This window comes from Pollachius pollachius, assembly GCF_949987615.1.
Source record: "Pollachius pollachius genome assembly, chromosome: 12".
Lineage (NCBI taxonomy): Eukaryota > Metazoa > Chordata > Actinopteri > Gadiformes > Gadidae > Pollachius > Pollachius pollachius.
This window is the reverse complement of record NC_136945.1, coordinates 22661291-22686769: the sequence shown is the minus strand read 5'-3', so window position 1 is coordinate 22686769 and position 25479 is coordinate 22661291. Positions and strand designations below refer to the sequence as shown.

At 44.1% G+C, this 25479-nt stretch overlaps 1 protein-coding gene across 2 annotated transcripts; it reads left to right on the top strand.

Moving 5' to 3' along the window:
• Window positions 1-12285: 12285 nt before the first annotated feature.
• Window positions 12286-24459, top strand: chmp4ba (charged multivesicular body protein 4Ba). 2 transcript variants are annotated; one of them, XM_079747590.1, is made up of 5 exons: window positions 12286-12610; window positions 18134-18311; window positions 21002-21116; window positions 22496-22622; window positions 23518-24459. In XM_079747590.1, exons 1-5 carry the CDS (start codon window positions 12427-12429, stop codon window positions 23577-23579), a joined length of 666 nt encoding a protein of 221 aa, XP_079603716.1. In that variant the 5' UTR covers window positions 12286-12426; the 3' UTR covers window positions 23580-24459. The 2 variants fall into 2 exon arrangements, with proteins under 2 accessions (XP_079603716.1, XP_079603715.1); XM_079747589.1 differs by having other exon boundaries at window positions 23515-24459.
• Window positions 24460-25479: the final 1020 nt, after the last annotated feature.

Here is a 25479-nt window from a genome sequence, read left to right as displayed (position 1 = left end):
GCGAGAGCGTTAAAAAAAATAGATCTAAAGTAGCCTACACTTTGGTATGAAACGGATCAGGCCCGAGCACATGGATGCGTTGCCAAATAATTCTAGCGACGTCTGCAGACCAAGGTCACGAGCATCAAGTGGCGATGGAAAGGGAACGAGGGAGGACCGCTGCTGCTGCAGCTCCCGCTGCCCCAAAAACATAAGAAGCACTCCTTGGGAAATCCATTACGCGCGCGCGATGTGCAATCGGTGTGTGTGTGTGCCTGGGAAGGCAGAGCGCGCTCCTAGTCCTGATGACGCGGTGGATGTGGGGCACTCGGCTACAGGTTTCGGCCGGTTTCGTTACAGTAGTATATATAGGCCGAGGCGAAGATGCATTACTCTTCTTCGTCTGGGTTGGAGCGTCTCAGAATAACGTTAATAAGCATCCGATAAAAGAGAATACAATGCAGGTTTAGGGCTGTTATGTTCCAAGACAGGTGGCACGTGATGGAAATACCCTCTGTATTTATCCAATAAAAATATATATAGATAAAAAGATTTAACATAAAAGGGTTGTCAATTTAGAATTAACAAGGTTTTGGTTCAAGAAGATATTCATATTTTGTGGCTGCCATTTTTAGAAATCGGCGTACCATGATTCACATGCACACCTTATTATGTTCGAAACACCTCCACCGATAAACATTTCTGAAGATGGAGTTTTAACAGAATATAGCTAAGATGTGCAGCAAGGAAATGCCTTAAAGATAAAATATGATGCACACTCAATGGAAGATATCCTGCTGCATCCCATAATAACACACCACTGGCCCCTGTGGTTCATGTCACTAACCGTAACGGCAGTCTTCTCACTGTCTCCGTCTTGGAAACAGTTAGACCCGAGAGGCGCCACATTCATCTCTTCAGGACATGAGCAGCACTGACAGCTCGAGGTCTCATGGTTGCCTTGGTTACAGAGCCCCCTCCCTCAATGATGCTGGCTTTACAGGAAGCTGCACCCTCTGCATGTTACATTTCTATGAGAGCTTCAGAAACCCACTCCCACACCAAAGTGTAGCTACGTTGGTCAACTGTGGAAAACGTCAGAATAAACGGGTCTAAACATGTTTTTCTATAGGCCTGCATCCACGTCACGTTACTTTCACTCAGTGGAAAATGAAGTTTTATAGATTCTGCATTAAAATGGGATTTGATCAAATTTCTAGCAAGAAATGTGTATTTTGTTCAGTGATTGTATATGATGTTAAGTCAGTAAGAAGTCCAATTTATCAAAATGACATTAGATCAGATGTATTTTAAACATGGAGTAATGAGCTACATTTATATTCAGAACATTGCATTTTCAACTGAGAATGTCAGCCATCTTTTTAACCCTTCAGAAAGAAACTTGTCAGGTAACATGGACACAGGCCTGTATAAATGAATTTGCCATAAATAAGGTAGGCATGACACATTGTTGGTGCTGTTCTTGTGAAACCACGTTCTCCACTGTGGACCAACTTGGTTATACTGTATTGGTTTGATACAGTGGTGGTAGATTAATGTTGTAGCTTTGAATGGCCTGGGTCGGTCGGTACCAAAAATTGATACTGGAATAGTATATATGGATGTATCATATTAACAATGTATTGTGAATAATATGCATGAAGTATATGCAATGTATTAAAAAGTTTAGCTTGGCAATAGCCAAGGTAAATTACAGGATCAAACATGTTAAGTCACAATGTAGGATTTACATACACAAGACATTTGGTACAACTTCAATGTTTATTTTGGCAATAATAGCACAGTAAAACATTTTCCCAATGAATCATTTCAAAATTTGAAAACAATTCAGCAAGCAAGCGAAGAGGCATGTGCAAAAACCCTTCCTCCCTAACCATCTGTCCCTGACTCTCAACCCTAACACTGAACCCTCTGAGGGCAGGAAGACACTCCTTCAGAGTGCTGGTTCGAACCATGGAGAAGGAAGAGGAACGGAAGGGAGTAGAGGACAGTGAAGCAGTGAGGTTAGTTAGTGACAGACATGAGGGAAAGGAGTGTGGAAGCACACGGGTACATGTGGGGTTATTCAGACTGGAGGTCATTGATCCATCAGCCTCAGACGGCTGAACCTCAGCAGTTCTTGAGGATGAGGCTCAGATGAACCGAGGGGACAGGAACAAACAGGACCAGGTGGGGTTCAGCTCAGGTGTGTGTCCTGGACCAAACAGGATTTCACCAGCGTCCTACAACAATGGATGACATGGATTATGTTCATTATTGAAAATGATGCAACATTATTTGACCCAAAGGGACGTCATTAAGGAGCAGGTGGGCTTTAAGGTGCCTTGCACCAATGTATTCTGAAGCCTTGGGGGTTGAACCCAGCACTATTCGGCTGAGAGTTGAACACCCAATCCCATACCCCATCCGGCCCTATACGAGTCCACCATTCAGTAAATGCAAACTTACAAGGACTACTTGCTGGTAGAGTCCTGGTCGATCTCCGGAGTCACAGCTCCTCCATCAGCTCTCTTCTGCCACGGAGTCCTGGTCTGTAACATACACAGCGGAAGCTTGGCTCTAAGTCTGGTTACAAATAGATGCAGTTTGCCATAACGTCCGGTAACAGCATCAGTTTGCTCTGTACACGCCCACTATCCGTTTATGCAACTTTACAAGGAATACTTGTTGGTAGATTCATAGTTTTCACCTTCCAGATGTATGGCTTCTCCATCAGTTGTCCAGATTCCCGGTCTGGTCACAGACCTAGTTGGGCACTAATGTAAGGTAACCAACACAGGAGAATTGCTCTAAAGTCTTGTACAAAGTAACAGTGGTGGTTTGACTGGCCTGGCAACAAACACAGTAGTAGTTTGGCTCTAATGGCCTGAGACAAAGTAGCAGCTTTAGTTTGTCTGGTAACCAATCAGGTTAGCGTTTCTTAACTTGTAATGAAGCATTTGTCCTGTACAAGTTCTAGATTGACTTTATGCAAACTTACAAGGACTACCTGTAGAAAGAGTCCTTGTCGCCTTCCGGAGTCACAGCTCCTCCTCAGCCCTGCAGTCCTGGAACAAACAGAGGAGGTCTGGCTCCAACATTTGGTAACTGACATGTAGTTTGCCATAACGTCATGTCACAGCAGCAGTTTTCCCTTAAAGTCCACCATGTTGTGTAATGCAAACTTACAAGGGATACTTCTAAGTGATGGTCCTCCTCCAGATTGACGGCTCCCCACCAGCTCTCCTCCGGTCCAGCTCATGTTCTGGTAACAAAAACACAGCCGTAGTTTGTCTCTTAACACATGGTAAAGTAACAGGTGTAGTTGGTCTGCTCTGGTGATGTAAACCCTGGTAGTTCATCCGTCAACAAACTCAGCGGTAGTTCGCCAGTGCGCCCAACAGCAGTAGTTTACCCTTTGCAAGTCTACTATGTTCAGTTAATTTAAACTTACAAAGAATCCTTGTTGGAAGAGTCCCGGTCGTCCTCATGAGTCTCAGCCCCTACATCAGCTCCCCTCAGACAGAGTCCTGGTCTGGAACAAACACAACTGATGTGTCACGTCTGGTAACAAATAGCAGTAGTTTGCCATAACGTCTGGTAACAGCAGTAGTTTGTTGTGTACACGTCAACTATTTCAGTTTATGCAAACGTACAAGGACTTCCCGTTGGTAGAGTCCTGGTCTTCCTCCAGAGTCAGTGTCTCCTCAGCCAGGGAGTCCCGGTCTGGAACAAACACTGAGGAGGTCTGGCTCCAACATTTGATTAAACATGTAGTTTGGCATAACTTCTGGTAACAGCAGTAGTTTGCCCTTTAAGGCCACCATGTTATGTAATTCCTACATGGAATACTTGCTGGTAGAGTCATGGTCCTCCTCCAGATTCACGGCTCCCCACCAGCTCTCCTCCGGTCCAGCTCATGTTCTGGTAACAAAAACACAGCCGTAGTTTGTCTCTTAACACATGGCAAAGTAACAGCTGTAGTTGGTCTGCTCTGGTGATGTAAACCCTGGTAGTTTATCCGTCAAACGCAGCGGTAGTTTGCCATAACACCTAAAAGCAGTAGTTTTCCCTTAATAATAATAGATTGAATTTATATAGCGCTTTTCTAGACACTCAAAGACGCTTTACAGTGAAGTGGGGACCTCACTAACCACCACCAGTGGGTAGAACCCACTGGGGTGATGCACGGCAGCCAATCTGCGCCAGAACGCTCACCACACACCAGCTTGAGGTGGAGAGTGAGAGAATTAATGAGTCAGCCAATTAAACAGGAGGATGATTAGGGGGCAGATCGAATGAGCCTGGTTGGGCCAGGACACCGTGGAAACCCCTCCTCTTTGCGATAAGTACCCTGGGATATTTTACGACGTCAGTGAGTCAGGACCTCGGTTTTACGTCTCCTCCGAAGTCCACTATGTTCAGTTTATGCGAACTTACGAGGAATCCTTGTTGGTAGCGTCCTGCTGTCCTCTGGACTCCCAGCTCCTCCTCGCCACAGAGTCTTGGCCTGCAACAAACGGCAGAAGTGGGGCTCCAACATGTGGTAAAAACAGATGTAGATAGTGTGGTATAGTAACAAACCGTGGTAGATTATGGTAGCAGTAATCTAGTAGAAGTAGTAGTGAGAGTGATAATCACTTTAGAGCCAGGCTCCATCTGCCCCACGATGGACAGCCTCAACCAGGCAGGACCTCCTCCAGCACGACTCCTCACTCAGCCATGAATCCCAGGGGTGGATGCAACACCTCACAGCTTCTGCATTTGAGGTTCCTTTGGAAAATGGCAGCCAGTATTTCAACAAAGTCTACAAATTGACATTTTCAGCCATACAGCAACTATGTCATAACAGCATTAGTAACAAATGGCTCATATGACCCATACATAACCCCAGTATGAACGACCTCATATCACAGCTTTAGCACAGGATTAAATCAGAAGATGATAAAAGCCCTTCTACAATAACTAGCCACCAGACCTAAAAATAACCTCAGGGTTCTAAGTGTTTCAGATGAGCTTAGTGATGGTTACCCTCTGGTCCAATCCGGTGGGGCATTTCTCTGGTCTCCATCTTCTGTTCCTGGTCCATCCTGGTGGTCCACGCCTCTGGTGGTCCACGCCTCTGGTGGTCCACGCCTCTGGTGGTCCACGCCTCTGGTGGTCCACGCCTCTGTCTACCCCGTTGCCACATCAAGAGGCCCCAGAACAAATCAGACCGCCACAAATTAAATGTCCATTAGTTAAAGACAGTCGCACACCCACACAGTCTTTGCATTTCAGCTACAGGTTTATGTTAGCATTTGCCCAACAATAAACTTATTTTACTCTTCTGAACAGTCATGCCATTTATTTCTTTAATTAATTTAACTATTTTATAATTCAAGCCTAGAAAATATTGCAGACAAAAGACCGACTTTGTCACAAGTGGCATCCTGTTATGGGAATGAAGAAAGCAGTCAACTAGTCTAAAGAAAAGTTTCAGTCCTTGCCTCAAACTGACCTGAAAATACGTTATGTTCCTGCACCAGAGCACTGACCTGCTATGGCGGACTCCGACTGTAGGTGAAGGTAAGGCTCTGGGAGAGGAGGCAGACACCTTGAGACAAACTACACGTTACCATTTTGCCGTGTACAGTTATAAAGTTTCTACTACTGCAACATGTGCGACACAGCCATTACTTTAGCTCTTGGATACTATCCAGTTGGTAACCAATCACAAAAGGGTATTAATCCAACGTCATGCATTTCGGTAGGGTTTAACTTCTGTGACAAATGGATGGATATTTAGAATGTACCAAAGCTGTTAAAGTATCAAAGAACACTAAGCAGTATCAATATTAAATTCCATAGCAAAATTATACTTAGCCATATTCAGGTGCTGGGTTATATGGAAGAAATGCCATATAGTTTTCTGCCTTAAATTGATGAAATCTTCATTGATGGTTAGAAATGCGCCCGCAAGTATAAGGCAGATTTGTACGTAGCGAGTCCGTCAACATGGTTAAAAGTACAGCGCAATTATTGATAAATTATTGGTCGAATCTTCGGGATATGCAAAACATATTGGACGGTCATTAGGTATTTTGAATGAGAAATCTAAAGTCCCTTAAGATTTAGGTCAGAAATTGAATTGTTTTTTCATTGGTGACGAGGTAACGCAAACACCAATCCTGAACATACTGCCAGATACCCCAACAGGGTACTTTCATAAGTGATAGTTACGCAGATGCCAAACTAGAACGTACTGCCAGATGCCCTTCAGGTGACTCAACTTAAATCAATCCAGCTGCCAAGTGTGTGTCCTTAAGGTTGTCAATTCTACAATGTTCAATGCCAACCATTTTGAGACTAAATTCACTGAATACACTCAGAACCTTCCCGGCGGGAAGGACAACCGTCCGACTGAAATCCGAACATTCCAGCCGGAACCAACCCAGCACTAAGGAACGTAAACAGCGCCTTACCTGGAGCTGAGGACGATCCTGATGTCCAGCGATGATCTTCTCACATAAATACAGCCAACAGACTTACCTTAAGGCGATCTGTTTGTTGCTGTTGGTTATAACTACTATTCAGTGTTACCTCTAAATCGCTAAGCACCCAGTGTGTACAAGTTTAAAACACTTAAAACCGTACAAAGTACACAGAACTACCTTGTATGTCCCACAACACATTTAACCCTCAAAGGCTTGCTTAAAAACGATGAAATCCTTCAATGCAAAACTGACTACATTTTATAATACAATTATCTTGATAATTCTGGGTACAAACCCTACAGATACAACCCAAATGTCTAACTCAGAGCCATCCATAACCCTGCAACGTTATTCTGAACTAACCGCATCAACAATTGTGAATCATTTCAAAGAAATCTACTGAGGTTAAGTGAGATGTGTGTGCATTTGAGATAAGGGACTTCACATAATTAAATTAACCCAATTCCTGAACTCCCATCTAACAATGATTTAAAGATATAGAGACTTAACATGACATTGTTTTCTAATCCCCGTTATCTGCTCCCTTGTTACTCAAAAACTATGCACTTCCATCGCTATAGTGTTGCCGTACTAATGGAGATGTGGTTTGAGTAAGCATAGATGCACACTAGGATACAATGCCGTCTGAAGTATACAATTCTGTAGACACGCCCGTGTGGAGACACCAAAGTTTGAGAAGCCGTCAGGACATCAGTTACATAAACTGGAATATCCTTCAAGATGGCAACAGGGATTCCAAAGGAAGAAGCGCCAAGAGGCAGATGCGTGTGTTTTTCGTCTCAGCCAGTAGAATACAACTAAGGTTTTCCATCAGAGAACCATGGAACCCACTGCAACGTTCCCCTCTATACATCTTAAAGCCCCAGTGAAGGTTTCCAAACGTCCTCAGCTGAAGAAGAGCACAACGTCAGCTTGAGGCGGACCCGAGTTGGGATAGTTCAAAGATTGTTTCAGATTCACAGAACCCATCTCCCAGGTTCAGCTAGCCAGGAAACAATATATTTCAGTCAGAGAAGATGTGCATCTGAAAGCAAGACGACACAAGACAGGATCCACAGGGCTCGCTGTCCATCCAGCCAGGTAGGAAGAGGCGCCTCACTGCAGCTCTGAAGGTCATCTTGAATATCCATTTAGGTTGTTTTCCAACTTCAGACTCTTCTTGTGGAATCTATTTGGTATCCATCCTCCATTGTTCCTTATTGGTGTAGTTCTAGTTTGTAGTCAGTGATCCAAACCAGCCTTTTGCATCCTTTCTTCACACTTGATTCCAATCCAACTCCCGTCTTCCTGTCCAGTGTGTTGGGTGTGCTGTCCAATTATGTTGACAATTCCAGTACCCCATGTCCCTCAGATGGACGCAGACCAGGTCGAACCCGGGACACGCGTTGAACTCCAATACCAGAGCGAACCCAGGACACGCGTTGAACTCCAATACCAGAGCGAACCCAGGACACATGTAGAAGGCCAACACCAGAGCGAACCCAGGACACATGTAGAAGGCCAACACCAGAGCGAACCCAGGACACATGTAGAAGGCCAACACCAGAGCGAACCCAGGACACATGTAGAAGGCCAACACCAGAGCGAACCCAGGACACATGTAGAAGGCCAACACCAGAGCGAACCCAGGACACATGTAGAAGGCCAACACCAGAGCGAACCCAGGACACATGTAGAAGGCCAACACCAGAGCGAACCCAGGACACATGTAGAAGGCCAACACCAGAGCGAACCCAGGACACATGTAGAAGGCCAACACCAGAGCGAACCCAGGACACATGTAGAAGGCCAACACCAGAGCGAACCCAGGACACATGTAGAAGGCCAACACCAGAGCGAACCCAGGACACATGTAGAAGGCCAACACCAGAGCGAACCCAGGACACATGTAGAAGGCCAACACCAGAGCGAACCCAGGACACATGTAGAAGGCCAATACCAGAGCGAACCCAGGACACATGTAGAAGGCCAATACCAGAGCGAACCCAGGACACATGTAGAAGGCCAATACCAGAGCGAACCCAGGACACATGTAGAAGGCCAATACCAGAGCGAACCCTTGCCATGCTCACAAATGAACCATTTCCATCTCATGTCAAACCCAGATGCTTCAGAGCAATACAATGTCAAACACTCTTGTAGAAGGTCTATCCTCAGTAGGCTGACAAGCCCTCAACGGGACCAGAGAGAATCTTTCTGTGCACAGTGTTTTGTACACTCCAACCCTCAAGATGGAAGTCTTTCTCAGGCGAAACTGCACAGTAATGGACAAGCCCAGCTGGACCTGGAAGATGGCTCTGGTCAAATCAGAAACCATCTGGGAATTGGCCCCAACTGTGACCCTTTCTGAACTGGAGTTGTGCTCTGACAGCTGTGGAGGTAGAGAAACAGTCCCTGAGGCGTCACAATACATGGAGGAGAATGTTGAAATGAGCTCTATGGTTCTCTGGTGCAAGACCAAAGTAGTGTTCCAGTCGTTGAGATGAGGAGCACTCACATCTCCCCCTGGTGTTTCTCCTTTGGGAGTCCCTGTCCCCATCTTAAAAGGACATTCTAGTCCATGTAGCGCACATCACAACGGATTCTCAAACACTCGGTTTCTCCTGAGTGGGCGTGTCTACAGACCAGTAGACTACAGACAGACCTGTATCCCATCATGCACCTCTGCTCACTCAGACACACCCTCATCGGTAAAGCGACACTCATGTGATGAAGATGTAGAGCTCAGGGGAGTAGCTGGAAAGAAAACTGAAGAAATCAGAAACCAACCCTGAAGTATGTTTTGGTTGTACCCACAGAGTTCTCTATTACGCCTTACAACACTAACCTGTACTTGAGACTATTAATACCAACTCAAACACTTAAGTAGCCCATGCACCAATTAAACATCCATACTACTCAAAGCAATGTTCACTTAACAGGTTAACCTAACAGGAAGCCACAATACATTGAAGTGCCCAATAATAATAATATGGAAACCAATGACTTACCGTTCGCAGTTTCTTCATGGTTCAATTGGGATACTCACAGAACTGCAGTTTCATCTCCACAATAGAACTTTGGAGAGCAAGAAGCAGATTCACACTTCATTACCATTGTTATTTATCAATTATTGTCCCCACATTTGGGCATAGTATAACCACTACCAACTCTTTTAATTCAAATAAATTAAGGGCTTTGAGGATCGTGTAAATAGTATATAATGTTTAAGGTAATTCAGCTTTTTAATACAAGTTATACTTTCTTTGACTAGAGTGAGTTACTTTTAATTAATTGGACAAGTTTGAATGTATGGGCACTCAAATGTTAGGACATTTCAATTGATAGTTAAACAACCACAATCCCAGATTTCCATCCCACATAATCAGCTGATATGTTCCACATACAAGTCACTGCAATGGTGCCGCCTCTAGACACTCACGCATTATGGAGTTGCAATGTATACTATTGCATCGACAAACGATTTAAAGTTAAAATTCAGTGTCAAGCTTTCTAGTTAAATGTACAGCGATGCTTGATTTCCATCAGAAATGTCTACAAGAGATGGTTTCTGGCCGACAGTCTACCACGGCATGTCAGACTCGGGCTCTTGGCCTACACACACATAAATATGACATTTTAATTTGATTCCTGGGCACATTTCTCCTTACATCAGCTCCATATGAAATGCTCCGTTTTACTTCGAAAAGTCTTTGTAACCTGTGAAACGAGATTAATTAGTCACAACACAATTAAAATGAACCACGTCCTGGCTTCATAAACACAATCATGTTAGCCTACCTCGTCTGGGAGACATTACGCTGCCAAACGGTGGTGGACAACAACGTGCTGTCCGGTTCCCTATGAACTGAACCCAACCAGACGCAAACAATTAACTGATTAGCGCGCACGTAGCGCTCGAGCTGCGGCAGGTGAGCTAATTTACAAAACCCAACGCAGGTTCGGCGCCCTCTGGTTGCAATTTCAGCTCGTTGTTTAATCTTACGTTACATCCTTAAATTAAACTAAAATAATGAGTGCGATTTCACTGATTTAGATTAAACCTCAATGGTGGAACAGTGCACCGTGAAGACCTTTTTGCAGAGCAACTCTCTGTTCAAGGCCATCCATACTGTGGCTGTGCTTTGAAACGTGATGGCTGTTTCGGTAGTCACTGGTTGCCAATCTAAAAATGGTGTATCCTAACGAGCGGGTGTAAGAGTTATAATATACAATTCCTTCTTATGGATTTCTACAAACTTGATGTATTTTTCTACATATGTGTCGTTTTAGAGCCACCTGGCGGCTCAATATCGCAACTGCACAGCTAGTGTTCCTCTTGGTGTCTGCATCATTTTGTACTACATCAAGTTTCAGACCCACTGTTGACACCGTTTGTGTGTCGGATCATTTTGTACCAGAATAAAGAGAAATGGAGTGAAAGGAAATCCTGTGTATCAGTACCCTCCTTCTGTAGACATCCACATGATTCCACAAACAGACAATACCCGTTAAGCTGAGGGAAAACGACTCCAAGGTGAAATCCAACGGTTCAAAGAATGGTTTAAGAACCATGGTTTAAGAATGGATTAAGATAATATCAGTAGTTTAAATCGAAGGCAGTTGGTCGCGAATGGAGCTTCCTAATGCTTAGCATGAATTGATAAATCTCATAAATGAATCAACATTATACTTACAATGTCATATGACTATTGAACAAATATAATACCTAACAAAGCCTAACATCATGAGACACATGGCCCTTGCTTTTAGAAGCAGCCACAGAGAGAGGAGCAGTGGCAGCTCTCTCTCCATCTCCTGATGCTATGTGAGACAAGGTGAGATCATATAGTGGCAACTAAAAGTTATTCCAAGCAATCATTTGTCGCACTTAAGACAAAAAGGAGCTGGTAGGGGGTCTTTCCCTGGTAGGGGGTCTTTCCTTCAGCAGACAGTGAGCTAGAAGATTTGATAGAGGAGGATGGAGGCGAAGAGAGTGAGGGAAATTAAGTTGCTCTATGGGTAAGGAGAAGGATGTGGCATCTAAACATATAATACCTGTGTCAAGTTAGCTTAAGTATGCTCCTATATTACTTCCTGTTGATTTATCATTTATATAAAATGGAAATATATATCTCTTAAGTTTTGTCATTCATATTTTAGATAGAAAACCTTTTACTATAGAATTGCAATTGGGTATTTTCTTTGTACGTTTAATGAAGTATATTAAAGACCGGAAGTACAATAGTATAATAACAATATAATATATAAAGTATAATATATATATATATATATATATATATATATATGTTGGCTTGACATAAATATATATACATATAAACTAATATATAGGTACCTATAAAATAAAGGTACATAAAATAAACGTGTTTATAAACGGTTACCACGATAAAACACAAAACTGCACAATATAATAAAGTGGCATGTTTGCGTTATTTATTGATAAAGAAGCGCGATAATGTCATTTTCCACCTCAACACACGTGATAAAAAAGCACCAAGGGACTTTCCCCAGTGGGCGATGGAGAAGGGATTGTACGCTATTGCATTGCATCGTTATTCAAATGTCAGGACGTCCACATGTTCACTGGGCCAGCCACACCGAATATTAAATGTATTCAGTGTGTTTATAACAATTTATTCATCAATATAAAATGTTTATTAATGTTTAGCATAGTAATGATGGGCTGGGTCCGGACTTTGAGCAGTGCTGCCCAACAGCACGCAACACTTTCGACGTGACTCACGACGTGACGCCCTACACCCGTGACGCACTGACGTCACGAGGCCTGCCTGAAAAACCGGAAGAAGAAACAAAAACAACAACAGCTCGTCGTCGGGACTCGGGAGCGGGCAGCGAGAGAACCATTCGGCCACCACTTTATTGGCGTCCCCGAATGCTAATAGTCGGCATTCACTCATATTCGTAATTTCAGGAGAACTACAACGGGAAAATGTCGATATTAGGAAAGTTATTCGGAACCTCGGGCAAGGGTGGGAAGCCTCCCACAGCCCAGGAGGCGATCCATAAACTCCGGGAGACGGAGGAGATGTTGGCGAAGAAACAGGACTTTTTAGAAAAGAAAATCGACATAGAGCTGATGACGGCGAAGAAGAACGGCACAAAGAACAAACGAGGTGAGAACGTGTGTCCCGACTGCATGTCTCCTCAGCTGAAGGTGCTTCATAGGAAGAAGAGCCGACAACAAGTTGGGTGGCCTGGAGGGAGAGAACAAGGAAGTTACCGACGGGTCACCTGAGAGAGGACGGCCGCTGCGGCTCGGTCGACACACACGGGAGGTTAACCCGGGGATCGCCGCACCAATGACTTATATTTAATAGTTAGACGTGTTACAGAATAATTGTGCTTTACATTCGAAGTTCTAGCCGTTATTGACTGGGTAGTTATGCAATCATTTTGACAGCGTGACGATTATGGAGGAAGAGAAGGAGGCCACGCCTTCAGAGCGGCGAGCTGGCGCCTCCACCCAGACCATAGCCCCTCCACCCAGACCATAGCCAGGACCATAGCCCCTCCACCCAGACCATAGCCAGGACCATAGCCCCTCCACCCAGACCATAGCCAGGACCATAGCCCCTCCACCCAGACAGTGGCCACTGTCATGTGTGGCACTGCTCCTGGGTCACACGCGGACGTGGTCTTTTTAAGAGTCATTTACAATGTAACCAGAACCGCAAAAAGTAGCGCTACGTGGGGAAAAAATAGTCTAATATTCAGAAGAACCAGAACAAAATATTTACACTCCGAGAGGCGATATACTTTTTCTATCAAGTCTTAATACATTCTTTTGTGTTAAACAAGGAGAGTTTTATTATTCCTTCAAAAACATAACATTCATAACAGAGGCAGGAATCCCATTAAAGAAACATTCAACTGCAATAATAAGAAGGCAAAGTTAAGAGTAAATATTCCAATGTAGACAACATGTAGAACATTTGGACCTCGGACATGATGATAATTCTAATCTTTACTGAACACGCCACTGATAGCTCTCATAGCCTCGTATATTTACCACCCTCACGCCGTAAACCAACTGGTGTTTGTCAAACCCAGGGCCAGCCTACTGTAGTCTTAACGAGCCTTCCGCACAGGGCGCTAACCGTGTTAGCTCACCATCTGTTCTGTTCCAGAGGGCCTCATCACAACCCACTGGTGTTGGGGGGGGTTAGACTCAACGTGATGTTTGATTCTGGGGGATGTAAAACACAATCCTGATGGGTTACTTATAGAATTGGTACCATTTATGATATGCTTTGTTATTGTCAATTGTCCACGTAAGGCATTTCTCGTTCAGTTTCAATACATATTTGACAAATAACGACCGTCTGAAGTGTGTGATAACAACCCAATGGAGCATACATCATACACTGGTTATATTGTGTGTGATATGGTTATAACATGTAGTAATAATAATAATAACAATACATTTAATTTGTAGAGCACTTTACATCGAAAATCTCAAAGTGGTACAGAGTTTAAGAGAGAAAAAAGGGTTGTTGAAACATATAATACATATACAGTAAAAGAGAAATTAGCAAAAGGCTTTTTAAAAAAAGATAAGTCTTAAGGTTTAGTTTAAAAACAGCTGTAGTCTGTGGGGGCTTCAGGTGGTCGGGGGGGCGTTCCGTAGTCTGGGGGCAGCGGCGGAGACAGCCCGATCGCCCGCGGTGCGGAACTCGGTCTTGGGTGGTCTGAGGGTGCTGATGCGGAGCGAAGGGTGCGTGAGGTGGTCTTGGGGGAGAAGAGGTCCTGGGGGTAGGGGGGGGGGGGGGCATGGCCCTGGATGCACTGTTGGGTGAGGAGGGAGACCGTGTATTCAATTCTGAATGTGACGGGGAGCCAGTGAAGGGATTCTCACACGTGTGTGGGACATGTCACATGTGACGTTTATGTACCAGGCCCCACAAGTTAAAGGTGGTGTGTCTGGAGTTCTGGTGGGGAACGTGGTGTACCTTCAGCTAGGGCTGGGCGATATATCGAATATATGCGATGTATCGCGAATGTTCTCCAGGCGATGTATAAAATGCCCCTGTCGCGAACATCGAATACAAATTGGCACGTAATGTTTCTTTTTGCCGCCGCCGGCATACTCGTTGTGTTCCCTTCTCTCGCTCTTTCCTGTGGCTCTCTGCCTCACAGACTCATATGCATTAAACACACTCACTCCCCCCGCGAGATTCTAGGATTCTACGCGCGTGTGTGACGGTCGCGTGTGTGACGTCACACACGCGACCGGTGAGTGAGAACAGCGACCGGTCACTCATCTCCTACCGTTGAGTGAGAACAGCGAGAGAGAGAGAAAAGGTGATGGAAACGGAGGATTTGGTTTCAAAAAAGAATAGTACAGGATCCGTCGTCTGGCAGTGGTTTGGCTACCGAAAGGAAGATGTGGAACAAAAAACGGCTTTGAGCTCTGTTTTTGCTCGAAAATAATTAACGGTTTGAATAAATGCTGTGTTGGTAAATCTAACTTGCTGTGATTTTCCTTTTCTTATGTGCAAGTTCTAAATTCTTCCAATAGAAAGCACTAATGAGTTTAAACAATATGTTGTTTCATGTAATCTACATGCAGACTTATGTTTCAGGAATACTCAAATTATTATAACATGTAGTAACATTATGCCAGACATGGTTGAATCGAGCATTTATGATGTGCTCTAGAGGAGATTCAAAATATATCGAGATATATATCGTGTATCGAGATATAGTAAAAAAAATATCGAGATATTCATTTTGGCCCATATCGCTCAGCCCTACCTTCAGCCCTAGAAGGTTGGGGTACAGTGACCTTGTCTTTGACTGGGATGGCTCTGGGAGCGAGTTTGTCTGTGAAGGCATAAAGCCAGTTATACTGCATATTCTCTCATTCTGGGGCTCCTTTGAATAATTCCACTCCAGGCTAATATTATGCAACAGTAGGCTCAACACAACCAGTGCTAGGAGCCAATGGCTGTGGACTTCCTGAATGAGCGTTGCCGTAGAGACGTGCGTGTCACATACCACAGCGGCCATTTTCCTTTTTTTCCTTTTTTATCTAACCAGTCAAACAGGGAGTGTTTGTATGGCGTGTATAAAACAACGTCAACAAAGTAAATGTATAAAAAAAAAACGTTTCAGATTAATTCCACTGAAATGAGAATCTCGACTGTTTCGACAACCTGACTCACATTACATAATTTACGGCCTCAGTGCACATTTAGAAAGTAGGGGTTAAAAAGGTGAAAAAAACTTCAATGATCAGCAAGAACACCCCTCCCGCCATCAGGGTGGAAGCAGGTCAAAGCTGGACTGGTTATTGGACGGTGTTTGTGGTTGTGATCGGTTTGTGTAACAATAGCATCACTCCAGGAACACACAGCAGCCTCCTGCTGTAATCGGATTAAGATGAAACCGATCTCTACTGATCTATGCTGGAGCCCAAACTCCCTGGATAGCTGCTGCTGTTGTCCTCCTTCCAGTAACCATGCTCTCACGCAAACAATCCCTCATAGAGGCGCACACCCACCATTTACCTAACAAGCTCTGAGAGAGAGAGAGAGAGAGAGAGAGAGAGAGAGGTTGTGGCTATGTATATTTGCTCCTTAAGGTATTGCACGGCTGCTGTAGGTGTGCGTGTGTCCCTTAAGGTGATATGTTAGTGTGTGTGTGCATGCACTCACTCCACCTACACCTTCTCTAATGCTGTCTTGTCTCACTGAGTCTGGTCATTACAAACACGCATTTATTTATTTTACAACCTCTCTATTTTATCTACGGTGTGACTCAGCAGGTGTGCCTTTCGTATCTGTCCCTCTCTCTGCCTCGCTCACTCTAAGGTATTCCCCTGCCAACCACTCCTTCAGCAAGGGGTTGACATTATGCATACTTAATTGTTCCCTCCATTATCTTAAGTTTCCACTGGTGTCATCGACTCTTCATAGTGGCCCAAGTCACATCGAAGCGATAGTGTGATTCCGTGACTCAAACCTTCAAAGAGGTTTGAGTTTAAATTCACAAGACCGAAGTGTGGAGCTCAGAAATCATTCCATGAAGAGATGTGATCTCTCGGAGAAGTGAGAGTGATGCCTTCATGGTTTATCACCTGTATTGAGTAGTGTGGAGGGTAGATAAGCAGGGGGATGATGTGTTGATGAGCCCCAGGCCAACTCTGCGGTACTGTCTATCTCCAGATGGAACCACCTGACACCGACCCAGCTCTGTCTTTAATCTGATCCAAACTAAAACCCCTCCACCCTAAACCTCCATCTCCTAATCATACTCTAGGCTCCTCTGGCTGATGCCGTCTACCTGACACTGCGCTTTGCCTGGGAGCTACGATACGCTAGTTTAACTCACTATGTGTTTCTGGATTTGATTTAGTTAGATAGTTGTAAGTAAAACGTGTTGAAGTTCAAATTATAATTATAAAAAAAGTCATATTTATCTGATTTCTATTGTGTGAGAAAAAAATCATATCAATATATAAAGTGAGTAATTCAATTGGACAGATATAAAATGTATACATTCAGTGAGTGGGCTGATATTGTGTGTATTGCCGTGGCGAGTTTTTGTGTTGTAGAGGTCTATAGTGTTCTGGACTACTTGTATCATTGTTTCGTACTGCCCATGCTGCTTCTATCACAGAGCAGTTCAGGGATGTCCTGCCAGCCTGATAGACACGCTAGTCTGTTGTCAGGACAAACGCATTCCGCACAGCACTTAAACATACAAAGGGAGTTTGCCGTCGTGGCCAAACCAGTTCATCCAGATGCTGACTGGAAGCCCCAACAACTTTTACACAAACATTTAGCAGACGCTTTTATCCAAAGCAACTTACAATCAGTACATTTGTCAGCGGAAGGAGAAACAACAATATATCACTGTCGGTGCAGTACACCTGAAAATCAAAAGCGTTTTGTGGGTTTCCTTTATGAAACCCCCGACAGGAGAGTCAGGGGAGAGGAGGTTATTTTAAACCTCTCACTATATAAGGCTGGCAGGGCGGCAGGCACATGCATGGCTCGCTCTAAATACAGAAAGGACTCCAATACCCATAATTCAACACTTCTGGGCAGTCCGCAGTGTACTGGAAGTGCCGTCAAGGTATAATTACCTCCAGTGGAAATATGTATTTAGTATAAATCGCCATAGCAAGGTGCAATCAAATGAAAGACGATGATAAAACAGATCAAACTTCATTCATGAAGTGAAACCACACAGCAGGAATAAAGATAATCACAGTGATGCATTTCAGCGAACAACAATAGAAAGTCCTTAAAGGTGACATATTATACCATCAGGTCTGAGTGTGATTAGACGTTACAAGCCATTTTGAAAATCTGCCTCTTTTGAAATCACAAGTGGGCGTGTCCACCTAGATGTGTGCTGGATAGATCAGTCTACCAGCCTACCCAGTGGACTGTTGCAAAGGTTTCCCATCTCCATGTCATAGATCTAGGTGGACACGCCCACTTGTGATGTCAGAAGAGGCAGATTTTCTAAACGGCTTGTCACGGCTAATCACGCTCACACCTGGCGGTATAGCACGTCACCTTTTAACAAGGGAGACATTAGCGGCGGTCTTGGTTGGGGGCGTGCTTTTCATTCATGATGTTAAGCTGACCCGGAGCCTGTCTCTCCCCTGGTCCCTCGCTCCCCAGCCGCCCTGCAGGCTCTGAAGAGGAAGAAGCGCTACGAGAAGCAGCTGGCGCAGATCGACGGGACGCTGTCCACCATTGAGTTCCAGCGGGAGGCGCTAGAGAACGCCAACACCAACACCGAGGTCCTCAAGAACATGGGCTTCGCTGCCAAGGCCATGAAGGCAGCGCACGAAAACATGTAAGATACACACGCATGGAAGTACACACGAAAACATGTAAGATACACACGCGCATGGAAATACACACGAAAACATGCAAGAGGCACACACACACACACGCGTGGAAATACACACGAAGACATGTAAGATACACACGCGCATGGAAATACACACGAAAACATGTAAGATACACACACACACACGCGTGGAAATACACACGTAAACATGTAAGATACACACCCATGGAAATACACACGAAAACATGTATGATACACACACACATGGAAATACACACGAAAACATGTAAGATACACACACGCATGGAAATACACACGTAAACATCTAAGATACACACGCATGGAAATACACACGTAAACATGTAAGATACACACGCATGGAAATGCACACGAAAACATGTAAGATACACACGCGCATGGAAATACACACGAAAACATGTAAGAGGCACACACACACGCGTGGGAATACACACGAAAACATGTAAGATACACACGCGCATGGAAATACACACGAAAACATGTAAGATGCACACACGCATGGAAATACACACGAAAACATGCAAGAGGCACACACACACACACGCGTGGAAATACACACGAAAACATGTAAGATACACTCGCGCATGGAAATACACACAAAAACATGTAAGATACACACGCGCATGGAAATACACACGAAAACATGCAAGAGGCACACACACACACACGCGTGGAAATACACACGAAAACATGTAAGATACACACGCGCATGGAAATACACACGAAAACATGTAAGATACACACACACACGCGTGGAAATACACACGTAAACATGTAAGATACACACCCATGGAAATACACACGAAAACATGTATGATACAAACACACATGGAAATACACACGAAAACATGTAAGATACACACACGCATGGAAATACACACGTAAACATCTAAGATACACACGCATGGAAATACACACGTAAACATGTAATATACACACGCATGGAAATGCACACGAAAACATGTAAGATACACACGCGCATGGAAATACACACGAAAACATGTAAGAGGCACACACACACGCGTGGGAATACACACGAAAACATGTAAGATACACACACGCATGGAAATACACACGAAAACATGCAAGAGGCACACACACACACACGCGTGGAAATACACACGAAAACATGTAAGATACACACGCGCATGGGAATACACACAAAAACATGTAAGATACACACGCGCATGGAAATACACACGAAAACATGTAAGATACACACGCATGGAAATACACACGAAAACATGTATGATACCCACACGCATGGAAATACACACGAAAACATGTATGATACACACACGCATGGAAATACACACGAAAACATGTAAGATACACACGCGCATTGAAATACACACGAAAACATGTAAGATACCCACATGCATGGAAATACACACGTAAACATGTAAGATACACACACGCATGGAAATACACACCTAAACATGTAAGATTCACACACGCATGGAAATACACACGTAAACATGTAAGATTCAAACACGCATGGAAATACACACGTAAACATGTAAGATACACACACGCATGGAAGTACACACGTAAACATGTAAAATACCCACACGCATGTAAATACACACGTAAACATGTAAGATACACACACATGGAAATACACACGTGAACATGTAAGATACACACACATGGAAATACACACGTAAACATGTAAGATACACACACATGGAAATACACACGTAAACATGTAAGAGGCGCACACACACACGCGTGAAAATACACACGTAAACATGTAAGAGGCGCGCACACACACCCATGGAGATACACTTAAACATGTAAGATACACACACGCATGGAAATAGACACAAAAACATGTAAGCGGCGCACACACACATGGAAATACATGTTTGGAGATACACCTAAACATGTAAGAGACACACACTTGGATATACACACGTGGAGATACACATAAACATGGAAGATACACGCATACACACGCATGCAAACATGGATATAACCATGTGGAGATACACACACACGTATTCAGACACACTCATAAAAGGAAATACACACATAGAGATGCACACAGACACGTTAGATACACAAGCACACTCACATGGATATACACATGTAAGATACACACACATTGAATGACACATAAATTTCTAAGACACAAACACACATGAAAATACACATTAAACATGCAAGATACACACAAACACACACATGGAAATAGGACACACATAGCACAGACATGAAGATACACATCAACATGAAAGACGCACATAAACATGTAGCATACACACAAACACAGACATGAAGATACACATGAACATGAAAGACACGTAAACATGCAGGATACACACCAATGAAAATACACAATGGAAAATGCACATAAGTGAGTCGCAGGCAGTTTCCTTATTTACCACCAGGGGGTGACATTCCTACTCACATTTCAACGCCAATAGAGCTGCATGCTGCTTATTTAAATTAAACGAATGGAATATGGGTTTTTTCCACGATATACATTTGTTCAAAGTAAAATTTCCTATGTGTGCTTTTTGTCAACTCCTTGATGAGATATTAACAGAAGATCTATGTGCAAATCTGAATCTGAACGCACACAAACGTTGATTTTCCAATGTGTGTGTTTGTGCGTGTTTGTGTGTGTGTGTGTGTGTGTGTGTGTGTAGGGACATAGACAAGGTGGACGACCTCATGGCTGACATCACAGAGCAGCAGGAAGTGGCCCAGGAGATCTCGGACGCCATCTCAAGACCCGTGGGCATCGGGGACGACTTTGACGAGGTGGGGGGGGGCGTACACTGAGATTATACATCACATTACACTGAGATTAAACATCACATTACACAGAGATTACACATCACATTACACAGAGATTACACATCACATTACACTGAGATTATACATCACATTACACTGAGATTATACATCACATTACACTGAGATTACACATCACATTACACAGAGATTACACATCACATTACACAGAGATTATACATCACATTACACTGAGATTACACATCACATTACACTGAGATTATACATCACATTACACAGAGATTATACATCACATTACACTGAGATTACACATCACATTACACAGAGATTACACATCACATTACACTGAGATTATACATCACATTACACTGAGATTACACATCACATTACACAGAGATTATACATCATATTACACTGAGATTATACATCACATTACACTGAGATTATACATCATATTACACAGAGATTACACATCACATTACACTGAGATTACACATCACATTACACAGAGATTATACATCATATTACACTGAGATTATACATCACATTACACTGAGATTATACATCATATTACACAGACATTATACATCACATTACACTGAGATTGCACATCACATTACACAGAGATTAAACATCAGATTACACAGAGATTATACATCACATTACACATCAGATTACACAGAGATTATACATCACATTACACATCAGATTACACAGAGATTATACATCATATTACACTGAGATTATACATCATATTACACAGACATTATACATCACACTGAGATTATCCATCAGATTACACTGAGATTACACATCAGATTACACTGAGATTGTACATCACATTACACTGAGGTTATACATCACATTACACTGAGGTTATACATTACATTACACTGAGATTATACATCACATCGTAGCCAATTACTGCTTATTGTTCCCCATTTAAAAAGACCACTGCAGCTAAATCAATGCAGTACAGCAGTCTGAATACAGCCGATAATCCTAGGACAGTAGATGACAGATGGGTTCTACTGTGTGTTCTAATGGAGGACAGTAGATGACAGATGGGTTCTACTGTGTGTTCTAATGGAGGACAGTAGGTGACAGATGGGTTCTACTGTGTGTTCTAATGGAGGACAGTAGATGACAGATGGGTTCTACTGTGTGTTCTAATGGAGGACAGTAGATGACAGATGGGTTCTACAGTGTGTTCTAATGGAGGACAGTAGATGACAGATGGGTTCTACTGTGTGTTCTAATGGAGGACAGTAGATGACAGATGGGTTCTACTGTGTGTTCTAATGGAGGACAGTAGATGACAGATGGGTTCTACTGTGTGTTCTAATGGAGGACAGTAGATGACAGATGGGTTCTACTGTGTTCAGGACGACCTGATGGCTGAGCTAGAGGAGCTGGAACAGGAAGAGCTGGACAAGAACCTTCTGGAGATCGCCGACACGGAGGACGTCCCGCTGCCAAGCGTGCCCTCTACCTCACTCCCCTCCAGACCAGGTACCCCTCACTGCCTCACTACCTTTAGACCAGGTACCCCTCACTACCTCCAGACCAGGTACCCCTCACTACCTCACTACCTCCAGACCAGGTACCCCTCACTGCCTCACTACCTCCAGACCAGGTACCCCTCACTGCCTCACTACCTCCAGACCAGGTACCCCTCACTGCCTCACTACCTCCAGACCAGGTACCCCTCACTGCCTCCAGACCAGGTACCCCTCACTGCCTCACTCCCTTTAGACCAGGTACCCCTCACTACCTCCAGACCAGGTACCCCTCACTACCTCCAGACCAGGTACCCCTCACTGCCTCCAGACCAGGTACCCCTCACTGCCTCACTCCCTTTAGACCAGGTACGCCTCACTGCCTCCAGACCAGGTACCCCTCACTACCTCCAGACCAGGTACCCCTCACTGCCTCACTCCCTTTAGACCAGGTACCCCTCACTACCTCATTACCTCCAGACCAGGTACCCCTCACTACCTCCAGAACAGGTACCCCTCACTACCTCACTACCTCCAGACCAGGTACCCCTCACTACCTCCAGAACAGGTACCCCTCACTACCTCACTACCTCCAGACCAGGTACCCCTCACTGCCTGACTACCTCACTACTACCCTCCACACATTCACTTGCTTTACAACCTTCCAGACCTTGTACTCTCTCTCATTCATTCACATCCTTGAATATTAAACTCTTCTCAAGCTATGTTATATTAGTTTTGGAGAGCCTTCTGAACGGACAAGTCTAAAGTTGTAATGATTAGTTTTGTCTGTTTACTACATTTCACACACGCCCTCTGTATTGGCTGAGTGATACGGCCCTGACAAACCACTGTGTGTGTGTGTGTGTGTGTGTGTGTGTGTGTGTGTGTGTGTGTGTGTCCAGCAGCCAAGAAGAAGGAGGAGGACGAAGACGACATGGCCGACCTGGAGGCCTGGGCGGCTACCTAAGCTAGGCTAACTAAGCTAGGCTAGCCCGCGCCGCGAGCGGCCACAGGCCCCTCCCTGTCTGTCTCTCTGCTGCCCCCTGCTGCCAAACTCTGGTTGAGGGGCGGGGACCCTGGGCTGCACCGCGGGCTGGCTCCTCCCTCTCCCCACCCCCCCTGACTATCAAGGCTGCACTCGTGCCCTCGGCGGCCATCTTGAAAAATAATCCCCTGAGAGTTGTTCCCTAATCCAGATGCACACTTAGTCGTCCCCTTAATCCACCGAGTGTGCACTTATTCTAAGGGCTTCCTGTTGCTCTGGAGGTACTGTTAGACCTTTCATTTTATTTATAATAAATCTCGTTAAAAAAGTGTCCTAGTTAGGTTGGAGTGCATTCTTGAGGAGGAGGGTGGGGGTCGGGGGCTTGGTACATGGCCTTGTTTTTTTGACGGGGTGGAGTGAGAAGAAATTCTATATTCCCATGGGGGGTGGGGGGGGGCAGAAACCCAAGTCCAGAAAAAGACGACGTCACGACTACATTTCGCTGCTTCCTGTGATGTCATCTCTGGGCGCTGGTGGCAGTCAGGGCGTATAAAGCTTCCACACTGACTGCTCTTCTGGCACTTACTGTCAACCTGGTTTTTCTCATATATAAAAAGACACTTTTCTTGATCAACTTGACTTTTTTTTTCATCATCGTTTGCTGTCCAACCTGCTATGCAGAAACATTAGAATGGATCTGTGTGAGGAGGACCTGGGTTGGGGAGTGTACACATAGAGGGGAAGGTCCTCGACACAGAGCTGTGAGTGTGTGCGTGAGTGCGTTTTCTCAGCTATGTTGACTCCTCAAGTGTCCTTGGGCCTTGTAGGAAGAATCTCAATAAAAGCCCCAGCAGTTATTGTCCTTCCTTTTTGAGACATTTGATTTTGTTTCCTAACGCTAGGGGGCGGGGGGGGGGGGTAACCTCCTTTGGTAACCTCATTGCATTGTATCGACACGTGTGTGTGTGTGTGCGTGTGTGCGTGCGTGCGTGCGTGCGTGCACAGTGGCGATTTGAGAGTGCTGGGGCCCTAGTCAGAAATACTTAGGGGGCCCCTCCAACCAACGTTCATCACCTTTATGTTATAATTAATCAGACCAAAACAGTATTAATGTCAGTGTTCATCCATACATACAGCACTTATTTTGCAAATGCTGTTGCCATGGCTAGTGCAAATGCTGCTATTTACTCGCATCAAAAGACATTGAATAATGCACCCCACTGAAAAAGAGTCAGTGTTCACATTAATTTGTTAGCACCATATTCATACTAATATAGAACAATAAAACTAAAATATAGCTATAAATATAGTATAAAATCCACACCTTACAGAGGTGTAATAATTAATTATCTCAAATTAGTTACTGCAGTTGAGACAATTTCCTAAGGAAAGTACTTTTGAATAGTTTTCTTAGGTAATTCCAGTGCTCATCATAACCTGGTGCTATGATATTCCGTACATTAATATAACGGCAAACAAACTACAAATGCTGTTCACGGGCCTTTGCTAGGGCAGATGGTTACCATAGCAAAGGGGTGCCCACACCTTTTCAGCCTGCAAGCTACTTTCAAAATGATCCACATACATTAAATACATAAATACATATTTATTCATATATACTGAGTACATACTCTGATGACTTGTACTGAATGGAGTCAGGCAGGGTTGCATAGTCCGGACAGTAGCTGCTGGAAGCTAGTCCCAAGCAGTCTCCAAATGACCATCGGTCATGGTGGAACGGTATTCGGATTAATAATCTTTATGTGGGAAAAGGCTGACAGGGAGGTAGCACATTTCCTCATGTTTGGATAATTTTCCTTTTTGAGTAAGTTTCGAAATTGTCCATGAGCCCTGGACTTCAGCTCAATATCAGCTTGTGCTG